This window comes from Erpetoichthys calabaricus, chromosome 5 (assembly GCF_900747795.2).
Source record: "Erpetoichthys calabaricus chromosome 5, fErpCal1.3, whole genome shotgun sequence".
Lineage (NCBI taxonomy): Eukaryota > Metazoa > Chordata > Cladistia > Polypteriformes > Polypteridae > Erpetoichthys > Erpetoichthys calabaricus.
In genome coordinates this window covers 134,823,533-134,844,233 of record NC_041398.2, presented here as the reverse complement: position 1 = coordinate 134,844,233, position 20,701 = coordinate 134,823,533, and the positions used below count along the sequence as shown (strand labels likewise).

Here is a 20,701-nt window from a genome sequence, read left to right as displayed (position 1 = left end):
TAACGTTTTAATGTTATTTTATTCCAGTTTTATTAGTTATTATTTCTTTAACATTGATGTTTTTTTATTTTAATTTGTTTATTTTTTATCTTGTCTTATGTATTCTTCTCATTTATACAGTGTATTGGGACCATGCTGCATTGTGATTTTTCACTTTAAATAAAGTTGAAAAAAAATAAAATTAGTATTGCTTTGCAAGAATTTCAAAGGAATCAAACCAGAAAAATGAAACTCAAATGAACATGCATTGTTTTACAAAATAAATGTAAACATTAAACTAATAACATGTATTAATATATAGCATTCATATGTCAAACAGCTGTTAAATGCATTTTTAGTAACCAAAAAGGGTTAATGGGAGCCAGTGAAAGGAGTACAGGGTTGAACTTAGTAGAGCGCCTCATTTGCGACTTATTACATTTATTCATCCATACTGTACATCCATCTGTTTTCAAAAAGACCACAGAGGCTAGACCCCTTTCCTGGTGGAATTTGGTACATGGCTGGAATGTGTCACTAATTTGTTACAGTGTAAAATGCACTCGACAGTAATCACTATTAAAACACCCATTTTCAGTTGCTGATTAACCTAACACAAACACCTCTCTTCACTTTTCCTTCCACCTTCCAGAGTACCATAGGAAAAACCCACATGGAATTGTAGATACACGAGGCAGTGATTGGCCTGGGATTTTAGAACATAAGAACAATCTAGATGAGAACAGGTCATTCAGTCCAACAAAGCTCAACAGTCCTAGATGGCGCCGACTGTTGAGGCACGCTGTCAGCCGCTCTGGCTTTTTTGTTTTTGTTAATTGTTATAAAATAACATCAAGTCTAGTTTTAAAAATACCTGAAGTCCTACTGTCTTTCACACTACTTCGTAGCTTATTTCATGCATCTATTGTTCCCTGAGTAAAGAAGAATGTATTAATTTGTGCATAATTTACCCTGAACAAGTTTCCAACTATGTCCCCTTGCTCTTGATGAACTCATTTTAAAGTAACAATCTTGACCCACTGTACTAATTCCCTTCATAATTTTAAACGTCTCCTCTTCATCATCTTTTGCTTAAACAGAAAAGGCTCATTTCTTTTAATCTTTTCACAAGAATCATCCCATGTAGCCCTGGAATCATCCTAGTTGCTATTCTGTGGACCTTTCCTAGCGCTGGTATGTCCCTTTTTGTAGCATGGGGACCAAAACTGTTCAAAGTACTCCAGATGAGCCCTCACCAGTATGTTATAAAGCTTGAGCATAACCTCCTAGGACTTATACTCTATACATTGTGCTATATAACCTAACCTAAGAAGGATTTAGGAGTTGTAGTGGACTCAACACTAACATTTTTACTTTGTACATATAATACTTTTTTGCTATTACATTTCATCTGCCAAAAATCTACCCAAGCCTATATTCTGTCCACAACCCACTGTAATCACTCAATTGATTTTAGATTACATGCAAATCCACCTATGATTAAAGTTCCCCATGACTATAATATCCCCATGTAAACTTACCTTTTTAATATTGCTAAAAAGATGTGCATTGAAATTACTGTCTGCATTGGGCAGCCTATAAAACACTCCTAAAATAACACCACTTTTCCTAATGCTTTCCAGACAAAGCCAATTGTCCTCACCAAGATGGGTCTCATCATCAAACTTAAGAAGATTTGTGTTTAAATTCTGTTTGGCATAAATGGCAACCCCACCTTCTTTTCTGTTCTGTCTATCCTTACTATAAATGTGTGTTCCTCTGTTATAATCATCCCTGTCTTTGTTATGTATCCAGGTGTCTGTTATTGCTATAATATCATAATTATGCTCCTCTACCTACAACTCCATCTCAGTTTTATTTTTGATACTTCTACTATTAAGGCAAGCTATTTTTAATGTGTTATTCCTTTTATTTTTCCATATAAACGTTGGGTTAGAATTTACATTACTATGCATTTTTATTTTCACATGATTATTTGTTAATTCATTTACAGTTCTAAACTTTGTCTGCCCTAAACTCCCTGCCCCTATAACCTAGTTTAAACAATCCACTACTAACCTACTCATATGTCCCCTCCAACAAATTGGTGCCTCTCCTGTTCAGATGTAACCTGTCATGGTGGATCATGTCCCTTCTGTCCCAAAATGAGTCTCACTGCCCCATAACACTATACCCTTCTACCCTACACCAATATTTAAGCCACACATTAAGCCTTTTAATATCCTCAATCTTACTGGACTCGCACATGGCAGAACATCAGAAAAGACTACCTTGTCAGTTCTGTTTCTCAGTATGGAACCTACTGTAACTCTTTAAATTTGGTTTGTAGAACTGACAGACTACCCTTATGTAGTAGATTTCAAAAGCTGCGAGAATATATTACTAGCTACTGTTATGGCATGCCCCTCAAATTGAGAAAGAAAGATGATAATGCACTAAACTAAAAAAAGAGACTTGCTGCTAGTTCCATTCTTCTGATCCATGATCCTGTCAGTTTGGTTCAAGCAAGGGTTCAGTACTTAATTCAAACAATCTTGTATAGCGTACCTTTTTAGTTATGACCACAAAATTGTTTGATTTCTAATACTAAATGTCTTTGATTTCTTTCACAAGCTCTTGACTAAGGGGTTTAAACTCTTATCAATCCATAAGCATGCTAAGAACATCTATTTAATGTAATGAAGTTCAAAGAAGTTGTACATCCCAGATTTATTTCTGTTTTGTTATTTTTCAGGTTGAGGAAATTAATTCACAAGAACAAGCTTTAAGGAAACAACTTGAAAATACTCATTTAAACAATACACAGCTTTTAAAAGAACATTATGAAACCTCTTTAGAAGGTAAAGTTTTTTTATTTGCCTCATGCTAGTATAAAATATAGTTATCAATTTTTAGACTGTTTTTTAACCATTAGTTATTAGTATCTTGTTGCTTTAGCTAAATTATAATGAAGTGTTATTAGTATTATAAAACTATATTGGTGCAAACCTGTTTTCTGCTTTTAATTGCAACACACGAATACCATAGATTTGTACATTTTTTGAAGAGACTTACCTCTGTTGACTTACCATAGTTTAGATATTTTGTTAAGGTCAAAACACTGATCCGGTACTGCAGAAAATTAACATAAGTCAAAGCCTGCTCACTTCTGAATTATGTAGAGTGTAGTTCTTAATACTGTATCAGATCATTTGAAACTCGCCACAGACATATTTCACTGGTGATTTGTTGTGATTATGAACTAATGCTGTAAATAAGTGCCTTGACAGAAAAATGTAAACTAAAAGATATCTAAAGAGTATTCTAAAATTTTTAACCTTAATATTCAAGTAACTCAATTTTTATTTATATCTTCACTTAGAACACTTTACACAATTGCAAATCTATTTAGGCAAAATATATTGTAATTCTATAAACCACAAAATGTTTTATGCTGTAGTTGTGCTAAAATTGGAAAGTTACCCAAAAGAAAAAAAAATCTGGCCAGTCTTTTCTCCAGCTATAAATTTAATTTAGCAATTCAACATCATAATATGAGGAACAGGCTCTGTTCCAGAAAATACTTCACATAATCAGACATGTTGGCTGTTATTTGATGCAACTGGCATTCATTTAGTCTACTTTTTTGTGTTAATTGTAACCACTGGTTTATTAGCTGTTTTCTGTGTATTTTCAGTGTCATTAATATAGGTTGACATTCAAAAATCCAGCAACCTCCGGACCTGAGGAACGCCGGATTTTGGATGGTTATATATGCTGTATATATTTAACAGAAAATTACCACCTGTACAGTCATTTAAAGAAAGAAAATTAAACACTTTTTTTGATCCACTTTAACAGTTTGGCTCTTTAACAGTGTATGATATTAAAAAACAATGTCATATGTTTCACAAATGGATTGTACAGACACACTGCTATCAAGTTGTTTTAGCACTTCCACTTTCTCTGCGATCGACAACGCACGATGTTTACGTTTTACGCCACCTCTTTTCTTTGCTGAAGCCATAATGGGGCTATACAGCAGCAAATAAATGATAAAATGAGCAGGAATGCCTGTTAGAAGGTGCAAGCAAGACCCAACAACTGATTATCGACTACAGCGCCGTCAAAACATAAATGGTGCCTCCAGAAAACAGTGGTGCACCAACGTGGTAAATTTGAAAATGCACTCCAAAATCCATGCTGGAAATCTGAAGGAACCAGATTATCGATGGCCGGATTTTTGAATGTCAACCTGTAAATATTTTGTTACTAAATATTTTGTAGCGAATTTGTAAAATAATATCTCTTGAACAAAATACCACGGCGCATGTATGATTGCTGTCCAGCTGTTTGTAAACACCCACTTATATTTAATATTTGTACCCCATTAATGTACTTTACCTGTAATAACCTATTTATTCTGATACTTCCATACCCACAACACATACAGAAAAAAGATGTCCCTTCTGCTATTCTTATTAACTATTTATAGCATTCCAGATATTTAAATGCAGAAAATTCTATGCATTCTAAATAAATAATAAAAAACCTTGGTCGATTCCCCTTATCAGTTTAGTTTGAAGTCACATTCCTGGCAGCAATAGCAGGTCAAAGTGTAGGTCATGAACTGCATTTTTCCTGCAACATGGAGAGAGTTGTTGCGTTAAAGTATTATTTTTGTTCTGGCCACTTTGTGCAACCAAACTAAATTCCACAATGACTAGCCTTGTTACTGTGATGCACTGTAGAATCTAATTAGTGTCCTGTGTTGGTATTATATCATTGAGAAGCTGGGGTTCGGGTCTTCACAGCAGAAGACGGATGTAATCTTTTTTGTTTCTTTACTTTGCCTATTATGTTATGTTAGTTGAATTATAGTGAAATACAAGCATTACAACCTAAACAAAAATTATACTACTTTTAAAAAATTTAAAAATAAACATCTTCACGTGTCTTTTCATTGGCAGATCAAAATGTGCATGTAAATATTTAGTGCTCACACATTTTAAAACACAAATTATCTGTGAGGTTAGGTCAAAAAGTACATCATAAATGTGTTTTAATTCCACTTATTTGCAACTGGAAACGATTATGCCCAAAGATATTCTTGATAGTTGTAGAGACCCATTATATATGTTTGTTTACAGTGTGTTTGTTTTATAGTTAATTCAGGTGAATTAACATGATTGTGTAAATATGTTAATAAGAGAAACTGCTTCCTAAGACAAACATGGTCAAGGTAAAATATTTTAAATTCTGTACTAGTAACCATTCATTACAGATTCTGTACTTCTTGAATAAAGCCATCTTAGAGATAAGCACATGCAATGTTTTTAATGTAAAATAAAGTCATGCAACATTATTCAATTGTCTTTCTATGGTCTGAGCATATTCTATGAATTGTCAGTTCACAAAAAGTAAGGAGCCTCAAAGTTACAAAACTGGACACAACCCGGGATGATAATGGCAGTCAATTCCAAGGCATGCTCATGTAAATATTTATGCCTGCTCACATGAGGGCATTTTAGAATCAATATTTAAAGGCAGTTACACCTAGTGCAACTTCTAGTTCAAGGGCTCATCAATTGTAACAACTGCAGTTGGTAATCTTGTTGCACATACAATATCAGATTATACTGCTCAAGGAATGACAAACTTCCAAACTCTGTGGCGACTTTCCAGAACAGTCCGTGGATTCAATGGAAAAATTGTATAGTGTAATGTGGCTTTAACCTAACATACACATCTTTTGGATGAATGAACACACTGTGGTGCCAGCTGAAAACATGTACAGTACAGGGAGAACATTGAAACCATTATCTCGGGAGTGTTTTTCTTTTATTTGTTAAAGTGATTTGCTCAAAAAAAATGTGAAACTTTATTACAGTGAATTTTTTTTAGCACCATATATAATAATTGTTTAGCATCATAAACAATAATTTTGTTTTTCACACTCTTGGCTCCCTAGTCAGTTCTTGCTACTTGATATAGTTTTTCACTGCTATTTTACAAAATTTTACTTCTTATGAGCCTTCAGTCTCTCCAAATGCCTTTGGACATATTTAGGTGCCAATTGAATAAGCAAGACAATGTAGGTGAAAGAAATGTAGTTGCACCTGGTACTACTCTGTTTAAATGGGACATAGAGGACTGTACTTTGATACTGGATTTTTGAAGATTGCATACTTGCCTTGTGCCTGTTGTAGTAGAAATAGAATACTGTACTCTGCATGTGTGAATTGGGATAAGTGCATCTAAAACTTAATGGATGATAGGAGGGATTCCATTTTAGTGCCTCTTAAAATGACCATTATGAGAAGCCATAAGCTGTGTTCATTGCATAACTGTGACACTTTATCTAGCTAATATCCATCCATCCATCCATCCATTTTCCAACCCGCTGAATCCGAACACAGGGTCACGGGGGTCTGCTGGAGCCAATCCCAGCCAACACAGGGCACAAGGCAGGAACCAATCCCGGGCAGGGTGCCAACACACCGCAGGACACACACAAACACACCCACACACCAAGCACACACTAGGGCCAATTTAGAATCGCCAATCCACCTAGCTGCATGTCTTTGGACTGTGGGAGGAAACCCACATAGACACGGGGAGAACATGCAAACTCCACGCAGGGAGGACCCAGGAAACGAACCCAGGTCCCCAGGCCTTCCAACTGCGAGGCAGCAGCGCTACCCACTGTGCCACCGTGCTGCCCTTTTCTAGCTAATAAACTAATGATAATACATCCTAAAAGCAACCTGCATTGAGCTAGAACAATATTCAGAAATTAATTTGCATTAACTGTGTTCAAAATTCTTTTCTTTCCAGAGCTTAAGAATTCTCTTGACCAGGAGAAAAATACTCTAAGTGAACTTTTTCAGGAAAAAGAGTCATCATTGCTTGTAAGTTAAGAGAAATTATTGATTTTAGCAATGAACTTAACAATTTACATTTAATTTGTTTCAGAAGAATCATTTGAAATATCTTGCATCTCAAAGGAAGTAATGCACAATATAGGTTAATGTTTTTCTTACATTTATGAAATGTCTGACACTATTCAAAAAGAACCTGGAACAGCTTAATTAACACTACTCAAACCAAGTCAGACACATAAACCATTAAACAACTTATCTGTACTAATGAATTCTAACACAGGATGTTTCTTCTGGTTGTCAAGTACTGCATCACTTTAATCTTAACTGTTTACTCTTTGGTTCTATAATTATTTTCTTTGAGTTTTCTTTCTACTTTAAAGCTAAGAGTTTTTACTGTAAGTAATGTGCCTTTAAAATCTGACAAGTGAGCTATCCTGTGCTGGTACATTAAGTGCAGGTGGGCCTTGGTTTACAATATTGTCGACTTATGGCAATTCTGTATACACAACCAAGCACATCAAACCTTCAAATTTTTCTTTTCAACTGACTTTCAGTTAATTTTCATTTAGTGACTTTTTTTTTCTTTTCAATGTAGCAGTTTGGCATTCATGAAAAAGCAGCCATCACTGTCCATAAGGAACAATCCTGCATACAGTCTTTGCCACCATTTTCAATCAATTTGTGCACATTTCAATGAATGTAACCTGCAAAACAGGCAGAAAGCTCAATCACAGATAAGCAGTTTCAATGGTAGCTGGCTGTTTAATGAGAATGGTAGGACTTGCTGGTTGTAATCTCCCACCTTTCTAAATGTGTGTTCCAGAAGTGGTACTGGGAAGTAACATACTGCAGTGTCTGTAAAAATGGAACATGTCACCATGTGTAACTGGCAGCAAATACAGCTGTACAGTAAGCTGTCTTACAGGTAAATAACTAGATAGACAGGTGTCTGTTTAGTTGAAGAGAGATAGAACCTGTTTGTAATTCCTATCGTTAAACTAAGCATCCCACCTGTGCTGTATTACGGAGTGCAGCTTTTGAAAGAGACAAGTGACGCTCTGCTAACTCTCAGCAAACACCCATATAGTCAGGTCCATAACTATTTGGACAGTGACACAATTTTCATAATTTTGGCTCTGTATGCCACCACAGTTGATTTGTAATAAAGCAACTGTTATAGTATGTGATTGAAATGTACACTTTCAGCTTTAATTTAAGGGGTTTACCAACACTATCATATGTACCGTTTAGGAATGACAGACATTTTTATACATGGTCACCCAGTTTTCAGGGGCTCAAAAGTATTTTGACTAACAAGCTGTTCCATAGCGAGTTAGGGACAGTTCCCTCGTAATTTTAATAATCATTAAGTAGATAAAAGGTCTGGAATTCATTTCAAGTGTGGAATTTGCATTTGGAAGCTGTCAATGTTAACTCTCAATATGAAGTACAAAGAGCTGTCCAGGGAAGTGAAAATAGACCATCATTAGGCTGATAAAACAAAGTAAACCCTTTAGAGAGATGGCATTAACACAAGGAGTGGTCAAATAAAATATTTGGAGCATTCTTAAAAAGGACTGCACTGGCGGGGTCGGCAAATTCAGAAGGCTTGTACAATCATGAAAGACAAGTGTGCTGGATTGCAGAATTCTTTCCTTCATGAAGAAAAACCCTTCACAACATTTAGCCAAACCAAAAACATTCTCTTGGAGGTAGACCTATCATTGCCAAAGTCTAGAGTCAATAGAAAACTTCATGAAAGTAAATATAAAGGGTTTACCAAAGTGCAAGCCACTAGCAGATTAGACTTTGTCAGAAAATATTTTTAAAAGCCTGTCCAGTTCTGGAACAGTTTTCTTTGGACAAATGAAACTAAGATCAATATGTACCCGAATGATGGAAAGAGTATGGAGAAGAGAAGAAATGGCTCATCTGTAATTATGCAATAAATACAGTGTTAGTGGGGTCATCAATATCACAGTAGTTTTTAATTGTTGTTAATAGTGTGTTTACAATATATACAAGGTGTGCTCTACGTGTACAGTGCCTATAGTACAATCAACTGTAAAACCATTTGACTGTGACAGTCAGTCAGTCATAATCCAACCCCTATATCCTAACACAGGGTCACAGGGGTCTGCTGGAGCCAATCCCAGCCAACACAGGGCGCAAGGCAGGAACAAACCCCGGGCAGGGCGCCAGCCACCGCAGGGCACACACACACACACACACACACACCAAGCACACTAGGGACAATTTAGGATAGCCAATGCACCTAACCTACATGTCTTTGGACTGTGGGAGGAAACCAGAGCACCCGGAGGAAACCCATACAGACACAGGGAGAACATGCAAACTCCATGCAGTGAGGACCCGGGAAGCAAACCCAGGTCTCCTTACTGCGAGGCAGCAGCACTACCACTGCGCCACCATGCTGCCCTGACTGTGACAGATGATCCTCATTTAACTAGTTTTATTACTTTTAAAACCAATTGACTGTACCAGTTGTTATTTAGGTGTGTTCTGTTAAAGGGAATAAATCAATGGGTGGATACCTATGCAGTCAATTATTTTGTGTTTTATATTTGACATTAAATATTCTATTTCTGTTGATAAATTAAAAAAAAAAAAAGTCTCACTAAATACACATTGATGTTGAATAACAATAAAATTTTAAAAACTTCCAAGGGGATGAATACTTTTTTTGGCACTATTTTTGTAGCTTGTGGATGAATCAACATGAAATTAAAGATAATTTCTAGAGTCTGACTTGGTTTATTAATTGGGTGAATTCTGAACACATGAATTCAGTTTTGAGTAACACCGGAGATGTGTGTTTTTACAAATTATTAGGGTGAAAATTACACTAAATTACAATGTCCAGTAAAACCAGGAGCCTTGCTTGTTAATTTAGTCTTTGCAAAAAAAACAAACCAAAGAATGTCTGGCATTAGTTCATCGTGCAACGTTTTATGAAGTGTTGACCTGCTGTCTAAGCTTGCCTGGCAGAACATGTCTACCAGCTCCATTTACTCCACAGCTGAACAGATTGATGCTAGTATGAAACCCAATCAGCACTGATCTACCAGCCTCTACTCATTTCTCATTGATGAAGGGTGTGCATTTATCTTAGAAGGTCAATGCAGAGGAACATATGCATGCTCAAAATATATTGTTGTGGGGGAGAATCTAATTACAGTAACAGTATACAGGTATCACATAAAAAAAGCATTTGAGATCTTAGAGATGAAGTAAAAAATAGTTTCCCAAGCAAAGGAATTAGAAATGAACACTTTATGAAAGCTCATGTCTTTCAGCTATGGCCCTGCATGTTCACATGTTGGCAAACAAATTATATTAATACAACATTCATTTCTCCACAGAAAAAAATTGAAGACATTACATCTTTGAACAGCCGACTGAATGAAAAGATTAAAGCTGAAGAAGAAAGGCGTAAAGTACTAAGAGAGAAATGTCAAGTCAGTAATATAAATTATCCTTTGGATGTAATGAACTTTTACTTGAAATTAGCATATGGTACAAGTTAGTTTAAAATGCGTTTGTTTTTGGTGTTTGACTAACCTTATAAGCAGTGTTTTCTTGAAATTGTTACTCGTTTTCTTTGCTTAATTAATGTGCAACACTGAAACAAACAACAATTTTGTTAAACATATAACTTGGAATGCTAAAACAATAATATACAGTGTGTGTATAGATTAATCCAAAACTCTACATTGGCCTGCTGAGAGCAAGAGAGTGTGTGTTTCTGTGTGTTGGTGTGCACTGCAATTGATTAGTACCCAGACCTGGACTGGTGTCTTGTCTTTCAGTTAAAGTTGCTTGATAAACTGTGACCCTGAACTAGATTAAGCAAGTTTGAAAATCTTATCACAGCATTCTATTTGGAATTATTTAAAAAGGACAATGAAGATGTTGAGTTCTAATAATGGATTCTGACTGATGCCCTTTTTTTTATTCAGTTACATTACTATCCTTGGTTATTTATTGTGCAAAGTTAAAAGAAAATCATTAGAAATTATATTAAGAAAATATAGATTGTATGAAAAGCATATAGTATGCAATTGATATGTCAGTAAAGCGTATTTCCCCACTTCACCCAAAAATGCAGTACAGTGTAAGTCAAACATTTGAAAGCGCCAAAATATTTGTGAGATGCCTAATTGTTAGATTGATCTAACCAATACCATTTTTATTTAGAACATTCAGTGTATCTTAATAGAACAGGGATAATTCTACCTTTTCATTCAGACAACATAGTATGTATACATATTCAGATACTCAAAAGATTAAAGGTATGACACCACTTGCCTCCTCATTCTGATTGTATGATGAGTCAAGAATATCTGTCAACTACAAAGTTGTGTGATTTTAGCGTTGTTGATGTGTGACTGCATCTTCCAGTCCAAGAAAGTAATATAACCAGTGTTTTTAACCTGTGACTACTAAATCTTTTCGCCTAGTTATAAACTTGCCATCATTATATTTAATCAATTTTGTAAATTTACATTCAATTTCTATGTCTTAACATACTTGAAAAAAAGGCATAATGACATAAAACAAAGCCCTGCATGACACCTGGGTTTAAAAAGTCAAAATATTCTCAAGGAAGTTTTGTTATTAATGCACATCCTTTTACAGATAAATATACCTGTAAGGTAAAATCTTGTAATGTTTTAACATGAAATATGTTAAAATATGAAGGAAAAATCTGCAAATAATTTGACATAAGAATGTAGTAAATCAGTATGTTTTTACCTACTGCATCTAATCAAGAATGATTGGTATACTCCACTTCTCACTTTACTTTGCTAGAAAACTGAAGCAGATCTAATCATTGTGCAGCAGTGATAAGCTTCCTACAAAATACACTTTCCATAGGGTTAATAAAACATCAATTTTTCCACCTAGGTGTATAGTTTATTGTTGTGGAATGTGTTTTGGACATATTCCAGACCATTGTGCTACAGACACAGAATTTGAAACTTTAATGACTAAAATGGTTGCATAAGTATTCCCCTCCCCTTGATCACTTTGCCATCAGGTGCATTTTGTCCTGAGACCCAATATTGAACTGATTTTCTCTTTTCCACCATTAATGGTGGATTAGAATGATTTAAACAAGTGGAAATACAGTTGTCTAGTAGGTGTTAATTAATAAATTTACAATAAAGAGTTATTCTTGCACAGACTTCAAGGATTTAGAATGCAATATCTTGTCAGTCTGTTCAGTAACAGTAAGGTTCAATTATAATAGTGCAGTAGTACACTAAAGGTTCTGGTCACATCTGCTCGGTCTTGGCTCTGCTACATTAGAAACTGTAGGTTGTGTAACATGAAATACTAAACGTTATGATTTAGTGGAGGCCATGCTTGTGATGACTGTATGATCTGTCAGCTAGGCAAGTGACTGATAAGCACAAAAGCAAGAAATCTCAAGTGGGTCAATGGCATATTGTAGGCATTAGCAAGTGTTGAATATAGTGAACCATCTTTGCACAGCTGCCAAAGAAAACAGAAGAATACTTCAGCTAATTTCTAACACCAGTAGTTAAGAGTACAAGTAAAATACATTGCACCAGTAATGTAAATGGCATTCATTTTATATTAGATTAAGTTTTTAACACCCATGTGGTCACTGCAGAAAATCCTCTCAATGTGTATCTAAACCAGAAACAGAACAGAATTAAAATAGTTTGTAAAGATAATGAACATTTGAAGAAGAATAGAAAAGTACGGTCTTAACATATGTAAACTGAATGAGATTAAATGGATAAAACATTTGATCTTTTGCTTTTAAGAAGGCAGAGCTATAAGTGCTAAAGAATCTGCTTTAGATGCAAACATTCAGATTTTAAAAATCCACTAACCTATCAACTGGTGACTTACATATATGAGGGGGGACCCAAAAATAACGAGAATTAAAAAAAAAAACAACTTTTTTTTCTGAAAATTTCCAAAATTTAATCACCCTCAAAATACTCTCCCTGAGACACAATACACTTGTCCCACCACTTTTTCCATTGTTCAAAGCTGTTCTGAAACTGTTGCATAGTGATAGCCTTCAGTGCACCCATCATTTGATTCTTGACCTCCTCTACATTCTGAAACAACACTTTCCTTTAAGGCCTCTCTTCATTTTTGGAAATAAGAAAAAATGCAGGGTGCAAGGTCCAGGTGGGTGGGGAAATGGTGTTTTTCGTGAGAAATTGCCACACACTCAATGCTTTGTGGTTTGGAGCGTTATTGTGATGCAGAAGGCACTCCCCTGATCACCACAATTCGGGTCGTTTTGACCGCATAGCATTGCGCAGTTGCTTCAGCACTTTAAGGTAAAAACCCTTGCCTGGCCCAACCTACCTCTTTGAAAGCTTCTCGAAGCATTGTGGAAGACTTCTGCTGCTGTTTTCCCAAAAAAGAAACTGAATTTGATGCAAACACGTTATTCTTTCAAGTCTGCCATCACAAAAGACAATAACAGAGGCTCAAGAAAAAAATTGCACTGGCCTTATAGAACTTTCCCCAAGGACACCACTTGGCCAAATGATGCAGAGGGCAGTCTAGTACACGCACCTAGCAGCAAACGTGGGAACTAGCGCCCCTCCAGAGCAAAAATTATCATTATTTTTGGGTCCCCCCTCATATCATAACAGGATCATGGAGGGAAAAAGCCTATATCAGTAACATAGCAGGTGCAGGGCAGGATCTTGTACTTGAATGAGCCAGCCCATCGTACACACACTCTTACCCAGCTGACTCATTTGAATGGAAATTCTGAAACATTTCTTTGTTGGAAGGAAACTGGACTAGGCAGTGATGAACATTCAAAGAGAAAAGAGCAATGTGCAGATTCTGCATACATCACAACCAGGTTGTTTATTTAAGTCCACATTTATTAAACCTCTCATTCTTCATTCTTTAGTATAACTGTTCAGAAATGTCAGTGCATATTTTACAAAGAGATAATTGAGAAAAGAAGCAATGTACACTTTAAATAAATCAGATTGTGAAGATTTTGTATTTCTGCAGTGTTTTTTGATATCTTCAAGAAGAGCTTGCATGTAGCATCAAAATGCCAAATTAGCTTTTCTACTGAATCTGTTATGTCATATAATTTTGTCAATAAGAGGTAAATGGACACCTCTCATACATCACAGTAAATGAAAAATGTCCTGTCCAAGCATACCTATGGTGAATTTTTTTTTTTTTTTTTTGAGTTGCAGGTTAATTTTGAAATTAAAGATCTGGTACTGTGCAAGAGATACAAATGGTGAGCCTAGTGCAGTGATGCTTCTAGTTTGGAGTTTGTTTTTATTTTACAACAGCTACATTTCTGAATCATTTTACTCAAACATAGCAGCAGAAGCAAGAAACACAGCAGACATTTTTGCTGAACTTTTTTCACTCTTATATTGTATATGTAGCATTCATGGGCACAAATATATTCCCTGAATTAATTAGATACTGTTGACATTTTGATATAAATCTTTAACTTTAAACGTGCTTCATAATGGAAACAGGAAATCGGCCAAGGCAGAAACAGTAGCAAGACTCTAAAACAAACTATCACTGTCCCATAGACCCACATCTCCAGATATAGTACTTTTTATATTAAACTGGTGTAAGTGAATGTAGATGTGTGTATGAATGTGTTCTATGACAGACTAGAATCTTGTCCAGTGCTTATTCATTCCTTGTGTGTAATGTTGTTGAGATATACTGTACAAGTTCATGTACCGCTAAAAATGGAATAATTGGGTTCTGAGAATCAGTGGATGAATAGAAAATTATATGTCACATTAAAAGGAAAATGGTGAATATACAACATGTGCCAGTAAATTGTTTACCAAGATGTGCCCTTATTTAAAACATGTAGCACATGTAAATGCAATAATAAATTCAGAACAAGGTTGGGCATCACATTGTTTATTTGGGTTTTTATTTCAGAAGGATTCCCACACACTATATCTGGAGCAGGAACTGGAAAGTCTGAAAGCTGTTTTGGATATGAAGAATGAACAGTTGCACCAAATGGATAAAAGGCTAATGCAACTGGATAAACTGGTAAGTTATGCTCTTTACCCTGTCTGATTAATATTTATATAATTAGCGTAGTATGTAGTACGTGCCAAACATGGTGTTACTTTCTTTTTATTAATTTGCTATTAGTACTGGTTTAGTGAGGAAAAATGTTAGTTACTTAAATCATTATTATACTGTTTATTTCATTGGTGTCATCATTTTCCCCATTACCAGCATAAAGCATTGTCTTATGGTTTATAATAGAAACAGAAAATCTTTAAGGGTGTTTATGCTAGCACCTATCATAGACAAAAGTATATGTTGCATAAAGTAATTGAGCATATCTAATCAAGTGTACTTTTTGCATTTGCTAAAATAACTTATTTTAGATTGAGAGGAATAACAAACTTGATGAAAGTCTCAAAAAGATTCAGCAAGAAAATGAAGATCTCACAGCAAGAATGGATAAACATGCTGCGTTATCTAGGTAAATCTAATATGTATCAACAGAAAATGTTTACTTTTAGTTGAAACTTGCTTAGTCTGTGAAATGTAGAAATGTGCATTTCCAAATTTCTTTATTCAAGTAACTATCTCTAAACTAAATCTTTCTTTCTCTAATTTATTAGGACAGTAAAATTGTGCACTGCTCAAGTACTACAACTTAGAAAATGTACTAATGTTCTAACATTACATTTGAGAAATGAGTTAACTAATTTGGAACTAAAGTTGGAGCTTTTACAGTTTTTTAGTTGCTTCATCAAAGAGTCAGTTATCACATATTGTTTATTACTTTTTAACTGAGACATGTTTGAAAATAGCTGATAGTAAAAATTCAATTATGTGTATATTCTTTTTAACAGTACAGTACTGTGCATTACAAGAGCATTTACTTAAAAACACAGTTTTAAGTAGCTTTTATAGACAACAGAATACAATTTAAGTGATGTAACACAGCATTGATGGATGTGCTGGTGTTGACTGTGGAGGGTCGGTGACTAACTGTAGTTCAGATTTTTAAACGTAATATTTTTGAAAGAAGTACCCAGACCTTAAGTCTGATGGTAAAATTGTTGACAGTTCCATCATGGAGGCAGGTCTGGAGCTTTGCTGATACAGGATATTTTGAGAAAATATTGAATTATCATAATGTTCAGATAATGCAAACGTGAGTTTGTTTTTAGTAAAACGTAAATATGGAGTATATTTATGTTCACTATGTGCTTACAGAGCGATACTTAACATAATTTCTTAGCCGTTGCTTTCAATTTTTTTAAAATGGTTCACTCACCTCAAGCAGCAGGAAAACAGAAGGTGTTAAACAAACAGCTTGAATGTTTCCCCCCAGCAGCATTTTTTTTTAACTTATATTGGGAATCCATTTTGCTAGGAACAGCTGTCAGAGAAGTAAAAGTGTAAAATACAAAAAAATGCAAGTTGAAGTAACCTATTTCAGTGTAAACAAGATACTTTGAACTAATCTGTAATTGAAGTTGAACAAAATTTTTATTTTAAGACAGGGAAACTAGAAAATTCTCCAGTGCTTTTCAATGGATGGTTCTGAAATTTTAAAACTTTACACAGCTTGCTGTATTTTAGATGTCTCAACTAATCTCAACCAAATCAGTTCGCTTGAAACAGAGTTGTTTAATGGTGACATACAGACAAAGCATTCACATAATGCAAAAAGCACCTATTATGGGAGAGCTTCTGAAAATGCTTACATTTTGAATACATCAGACATTTTACTTTACCTCTTCATTCTTCACATGTGCAGTAGTGTGATGAAAATTCCCAACTAAACAAACTTCAGGTAGTGGTAATACCACTAATAGATAGATAGATAGATAGATAGATAGATAGATAGATAGATAGATAGATAGATAGATAGATAGATAGATAGATACTTTATTAATCCCAGGGGGAAATTCACATTAGTGTGTTATTAACAATAACACATTATTATTAACATTATTAATAACAACATTAACAATAGTGTGGTATGCCCAACTTATTTTCACTAAAGCCCCTTCAAACTAAGCCCACCATGAGCCTTTGTGCAATGAGGATTAGCCAGAGCAGGCAAAACACATTAAAACAACAGAATATCTATCCTGTCTACCCATTTCTTAAACTTGCTTTTTTGTTACATAATGTCAAGGAAGCCAGATCCTATTGTTGCTGTATTTACACAGTCGAGTAACTAAGTCTGGATTTTGTAATAATATAGTCATGCCTGTATTTACTACTGACATTTTCTGCAACAAATCTTAATGCTTTTACTGTAATTTAATGAGGGGTGAAAATTTGGCAGACACATCATTCTAAGTGATTCTCCTAAAAATCATAAAATGCTATTTGTTATTAAAAAAAAAAAATAGTAAGGTTTACAAAATGCTGTCCGTTGGGATTCTGGTAATGAGTGCCATTTTGTTCAACTCTGCATCTCTAGCTGGCCAGCAGTATACATTTTTGTTAAGTGTTATCTTTTTGCAAAATTAGTGAATTTGTAGTCAATTTATTGGAACATTTCAATCCTTAATTAATTTTCTAAAAATGATGCTAGTGGCACATTATGATAATTCTAGCTGAAGGGAATTTAAAGATTAATGACTGAAGTTGCAACATGTCAGATTAAACCACTACGAATCGCAGTAGATGACAAATTACACCACTCTGTAAAAACTTTTCAACAGAGCTCCGCATTTCCAAAGTGATGTGAGCTTGCTGTATTCTGGCAGTCAATAATGTGCTGCTGGGCAGCACTGATGCATTATGAAGTCTTTCCCAGTACGGCTGTTTTTCCCCACAGTCTCTGCCTTTTTATTGTCCTTCTTCAGTTCTGTTATGGTATGACAAACAGGAGACGTCAGAAAGAAAGTTAACTTTAACTGTAGGTTTACGTAAATTAAGTCTGTTACTGTAAATTGCTGGTAAGGTTGTGTAGTGGGAGTGGGGCTTTATACACTAGATTGTCATATGCTATGTTTTTAGCTAAGGAAAACTTACAACTGTATTTAAAAAAAAAAAAAATTGTTTGTTTGCAATCCTGTGACACATTTTACTATCTTAAAAGCATGACTTAAAAAATAACATGACCTGCACTGTCAGAAAGTTCAAGTGCTTCAGAACCTTGGGAATGAAAGGCAAGGTTTAGTTTGCTAGTGGGATTTTCCCCCATTTCTGTTTATTTTCTATCTATCTTCTATTTCAAAAATGTGTAAAACTGGAAACTTTTGTTGTGTGTATTTTACCGTTTTATTACCTGTTATCTCTCTACTGGACAATACAAAGACATCTTTTTAACCTTTTAAATTCTAATTCCTGGATATTTTGAAGGAATAAGAAGTGTGAAAAAAGTACTGGTTAAGAGCTAAAAATGTGTAGCAAATACTTGATTTTGGGTTATTTCCACTTCAACTAATATCAAGAACAATGAAGACTAATTTTTCAGATCAAAATATACTTCAAATAATCTGAGCTTGAAAAAAAATGTATTTGATAAAACAAACTTTTTTTTTTTTTTAAATCAAGAATTTTTTTCTAAATTGCATTTTTCATTGAATCAGATGTCTTGCAGAAATGGTTTATGTTAGTGAAGTTCTAATTTTAGAAATGGATTCAGCACACCTACATCTACAAAGCACATCTTTTTTTTTTTTTGCACAGGTGAATTTTGAAGCAGTCCAGTGTAATTAGTTCTAATGGAGCAACCTAGATAAATATCTGTTTAATACATAAAGGTCTTTTTATGCATTTCTTAACATCTCTAGTTGGGTGAACAGTCTTTAACTGATATCAGATTTTGAAAAGACGACCCTTTGACATGAATATCTGTTTTATATTTTAGGCAACTTTCAACTGAGCAAGCTGTTTTACAGGAGTCACTTCAAAAGGAATCCAAAGTCAATAAGCGTTTGTCAATGGAAAATGAGGAACTTTTATGGAAATTGCATAATGGTGATGTCAGCAGTCCTCGAAAGCTGTCGCCTTCTTCTCCTTCCACGTCTTTACAGTCGCCTAGGAATTCCACAGTATTTTCTAGCCCTGCTGTGTCACCTAGATAACGATTAAGCAGGCTTCAGCGAAGCTTTATAGTAGTTCGGACCGAAATGGTGTTTATTATGACAAAAAGCAGCTATATTAGCTGTGTAAGATAAGCAGTTTAGGAATTTCCTCCTTCTGCTTCTTGTACAATATTTGAAATTAAATTAATATACAAAGACATTTTTGCACAAATGCACTTGGAGGGCAAGATGGCTCTTGTTCTCTTAGCCTGTTGTGGAGAAAAAGGAAATCTCAGGGCCTGTACATAATTTATCACAGTGTTTGTATCATGGATACCTGTTATTCACAGAAAGCATTTTTCAAGCAAAGGTTATGGTTGTGTTGTGTGAATGAAAATGGTGGTAGCACTTTGGCAATGAGCTGTTGTAAGGTCTCTTCTGGCTTTCATATTGAAAAAAAGTACACAAGCTGTTTGCTGCCTTGATTACAAAGACTTTACATCTACATTCAGTTGAGTGGAGAACTTGCTAGTAATGAGCTTTTTTGAACTATTTTCTTTTGGCGCTTTAGTAATAGTCTTTTAAACTGCTCATTACTTGTAGTCCTCTTGTCTTTGCTTTTGTAAACTGCAATTCTGATTACACAGTAAAGTAAAATTGTGTAGTAATCTTGGTAGCATACAAATAAAATTGACAAGGATATTTTTGATAAAGATATAGGACCAAAAAGAGTGGTGTTGAGTGTTTTTCTTGTTTTAATATTTATTTTCATTTGGCTAATATTTGACTTCCTCAATAATAATATGAAAAAGCCAAAAAAGTTCAACATCTCAGGACAGTCTGCAGCCCTGGTAATATGAATCATTTGCCAGCATGAGTGTATTACTTTACACAGATTTATTCATAGCTATAATAAACTTGCCTTAAAATGCATTTCCTAAGGCTAAGGTTTGGAAGGATTTTGTGGTTGCAAAAGGCAATTGTGTGGATGTCAAAATTGCGTAATCAGTATATATGTTTTGAAATATGCAATTATGTATAAAGAAAGATATATATTAAAAGCATTAAAATAATGGCATGAGTATGTCATTTTTGTTTTATAATTTCACCTGCCTTGTACTGCTTATTAACAAGGCAACTAATGGCATAAAAGAAATTATTTTGGAGATGATGCAAATATATTTGCATCTTGATTCCAGTATTTACATTTTTTTAAATACATTTTCTTTTTGCTAAATATTTGAGAATGAAACTAAGACAGTGCGCCTGAATAATGCTAAGTGGCAGTATACTACACAGTACAGGAGGAGGTTGGGAGGCATGCAATGATACAGCGCATTGCCACACCAACTTCACGACAAACCACCTCAGGATCTCAAATTAGGACCCGAGCACAGCTGTGCAGTAGGTGGTAGATACCTCAGCACTACACCAGTCCGAATGGAGTACAACAGGGTGAGGTGTTTTTTTACAGCACAGTAGACTTGCACATTGTCCGTCATCAAATGATTTTGGTGACTGTCATAATCAACACCCTGAACTCCACAACTACTCTTTACATTTGAGGGCCCTGTAAACAAAAAGTCTATTATGAGAGAGTTCCTCATTTATTTAAAAAGACAAAAAAAAAAAAAATCAAATAAACAAACAAGCCACAGGCAGATGCCAGGGAGGCTGTTTTAGCAGAGTATTTATGAATTCTTGCCATGTTCTAATAAAGGTTTGCACTATGCCTCTTGAAGATTTTTTTTTCATAGTTTCAGATACGAAATCACTTTCAAATTGAGTTAT

General features: G+C 34.8%; 1 protein-coding gene across 7 annotated transcripts in view; it reads left to right on the top strand.

The window, feature by feature from the left end:
- Nucleotides 1-19,983, top strand: part of LOC114651950 (microtubule-associated tumor suppressor 1 homolog A-like) — a 148,324-nt gene extending 128,341 nt beyond the window's left edge. For all 7 annotated transcript variants that reach the window (XM_051928284.1, XM_028802077.2, XM_051928285.1 and 4 more), the window contains 6 exons: nt 2,735-2,840; nt 6,817-6,890; nt 10,247-10,342; nt 14,829-14,945; nt 15,293-15,390; nt 18,754-19,983. In XM_051928284.1, coding sequence (XP_051784244.1) covers nt 2,735-2,840; nt 6,817-6,890; nt 10,247-10,342; nt 14,829-14,945; nt 15,293-15,390; nt 18,754-18,970 — 708 coding nt within the window. In that variant the 3' untranslated portion in view covers nt 18,971-19,983. The remainder of the gene's footprint in view (nt 1-2,734; nt 2,841-6,816; nt 6,891-10,246; nt 10,343-14,828; nt 14,946-15,292; nt 15,391-18,753) is intronic.
- Nucleotides 19,984-20,701: the final 718 nt, after the last annotated feature.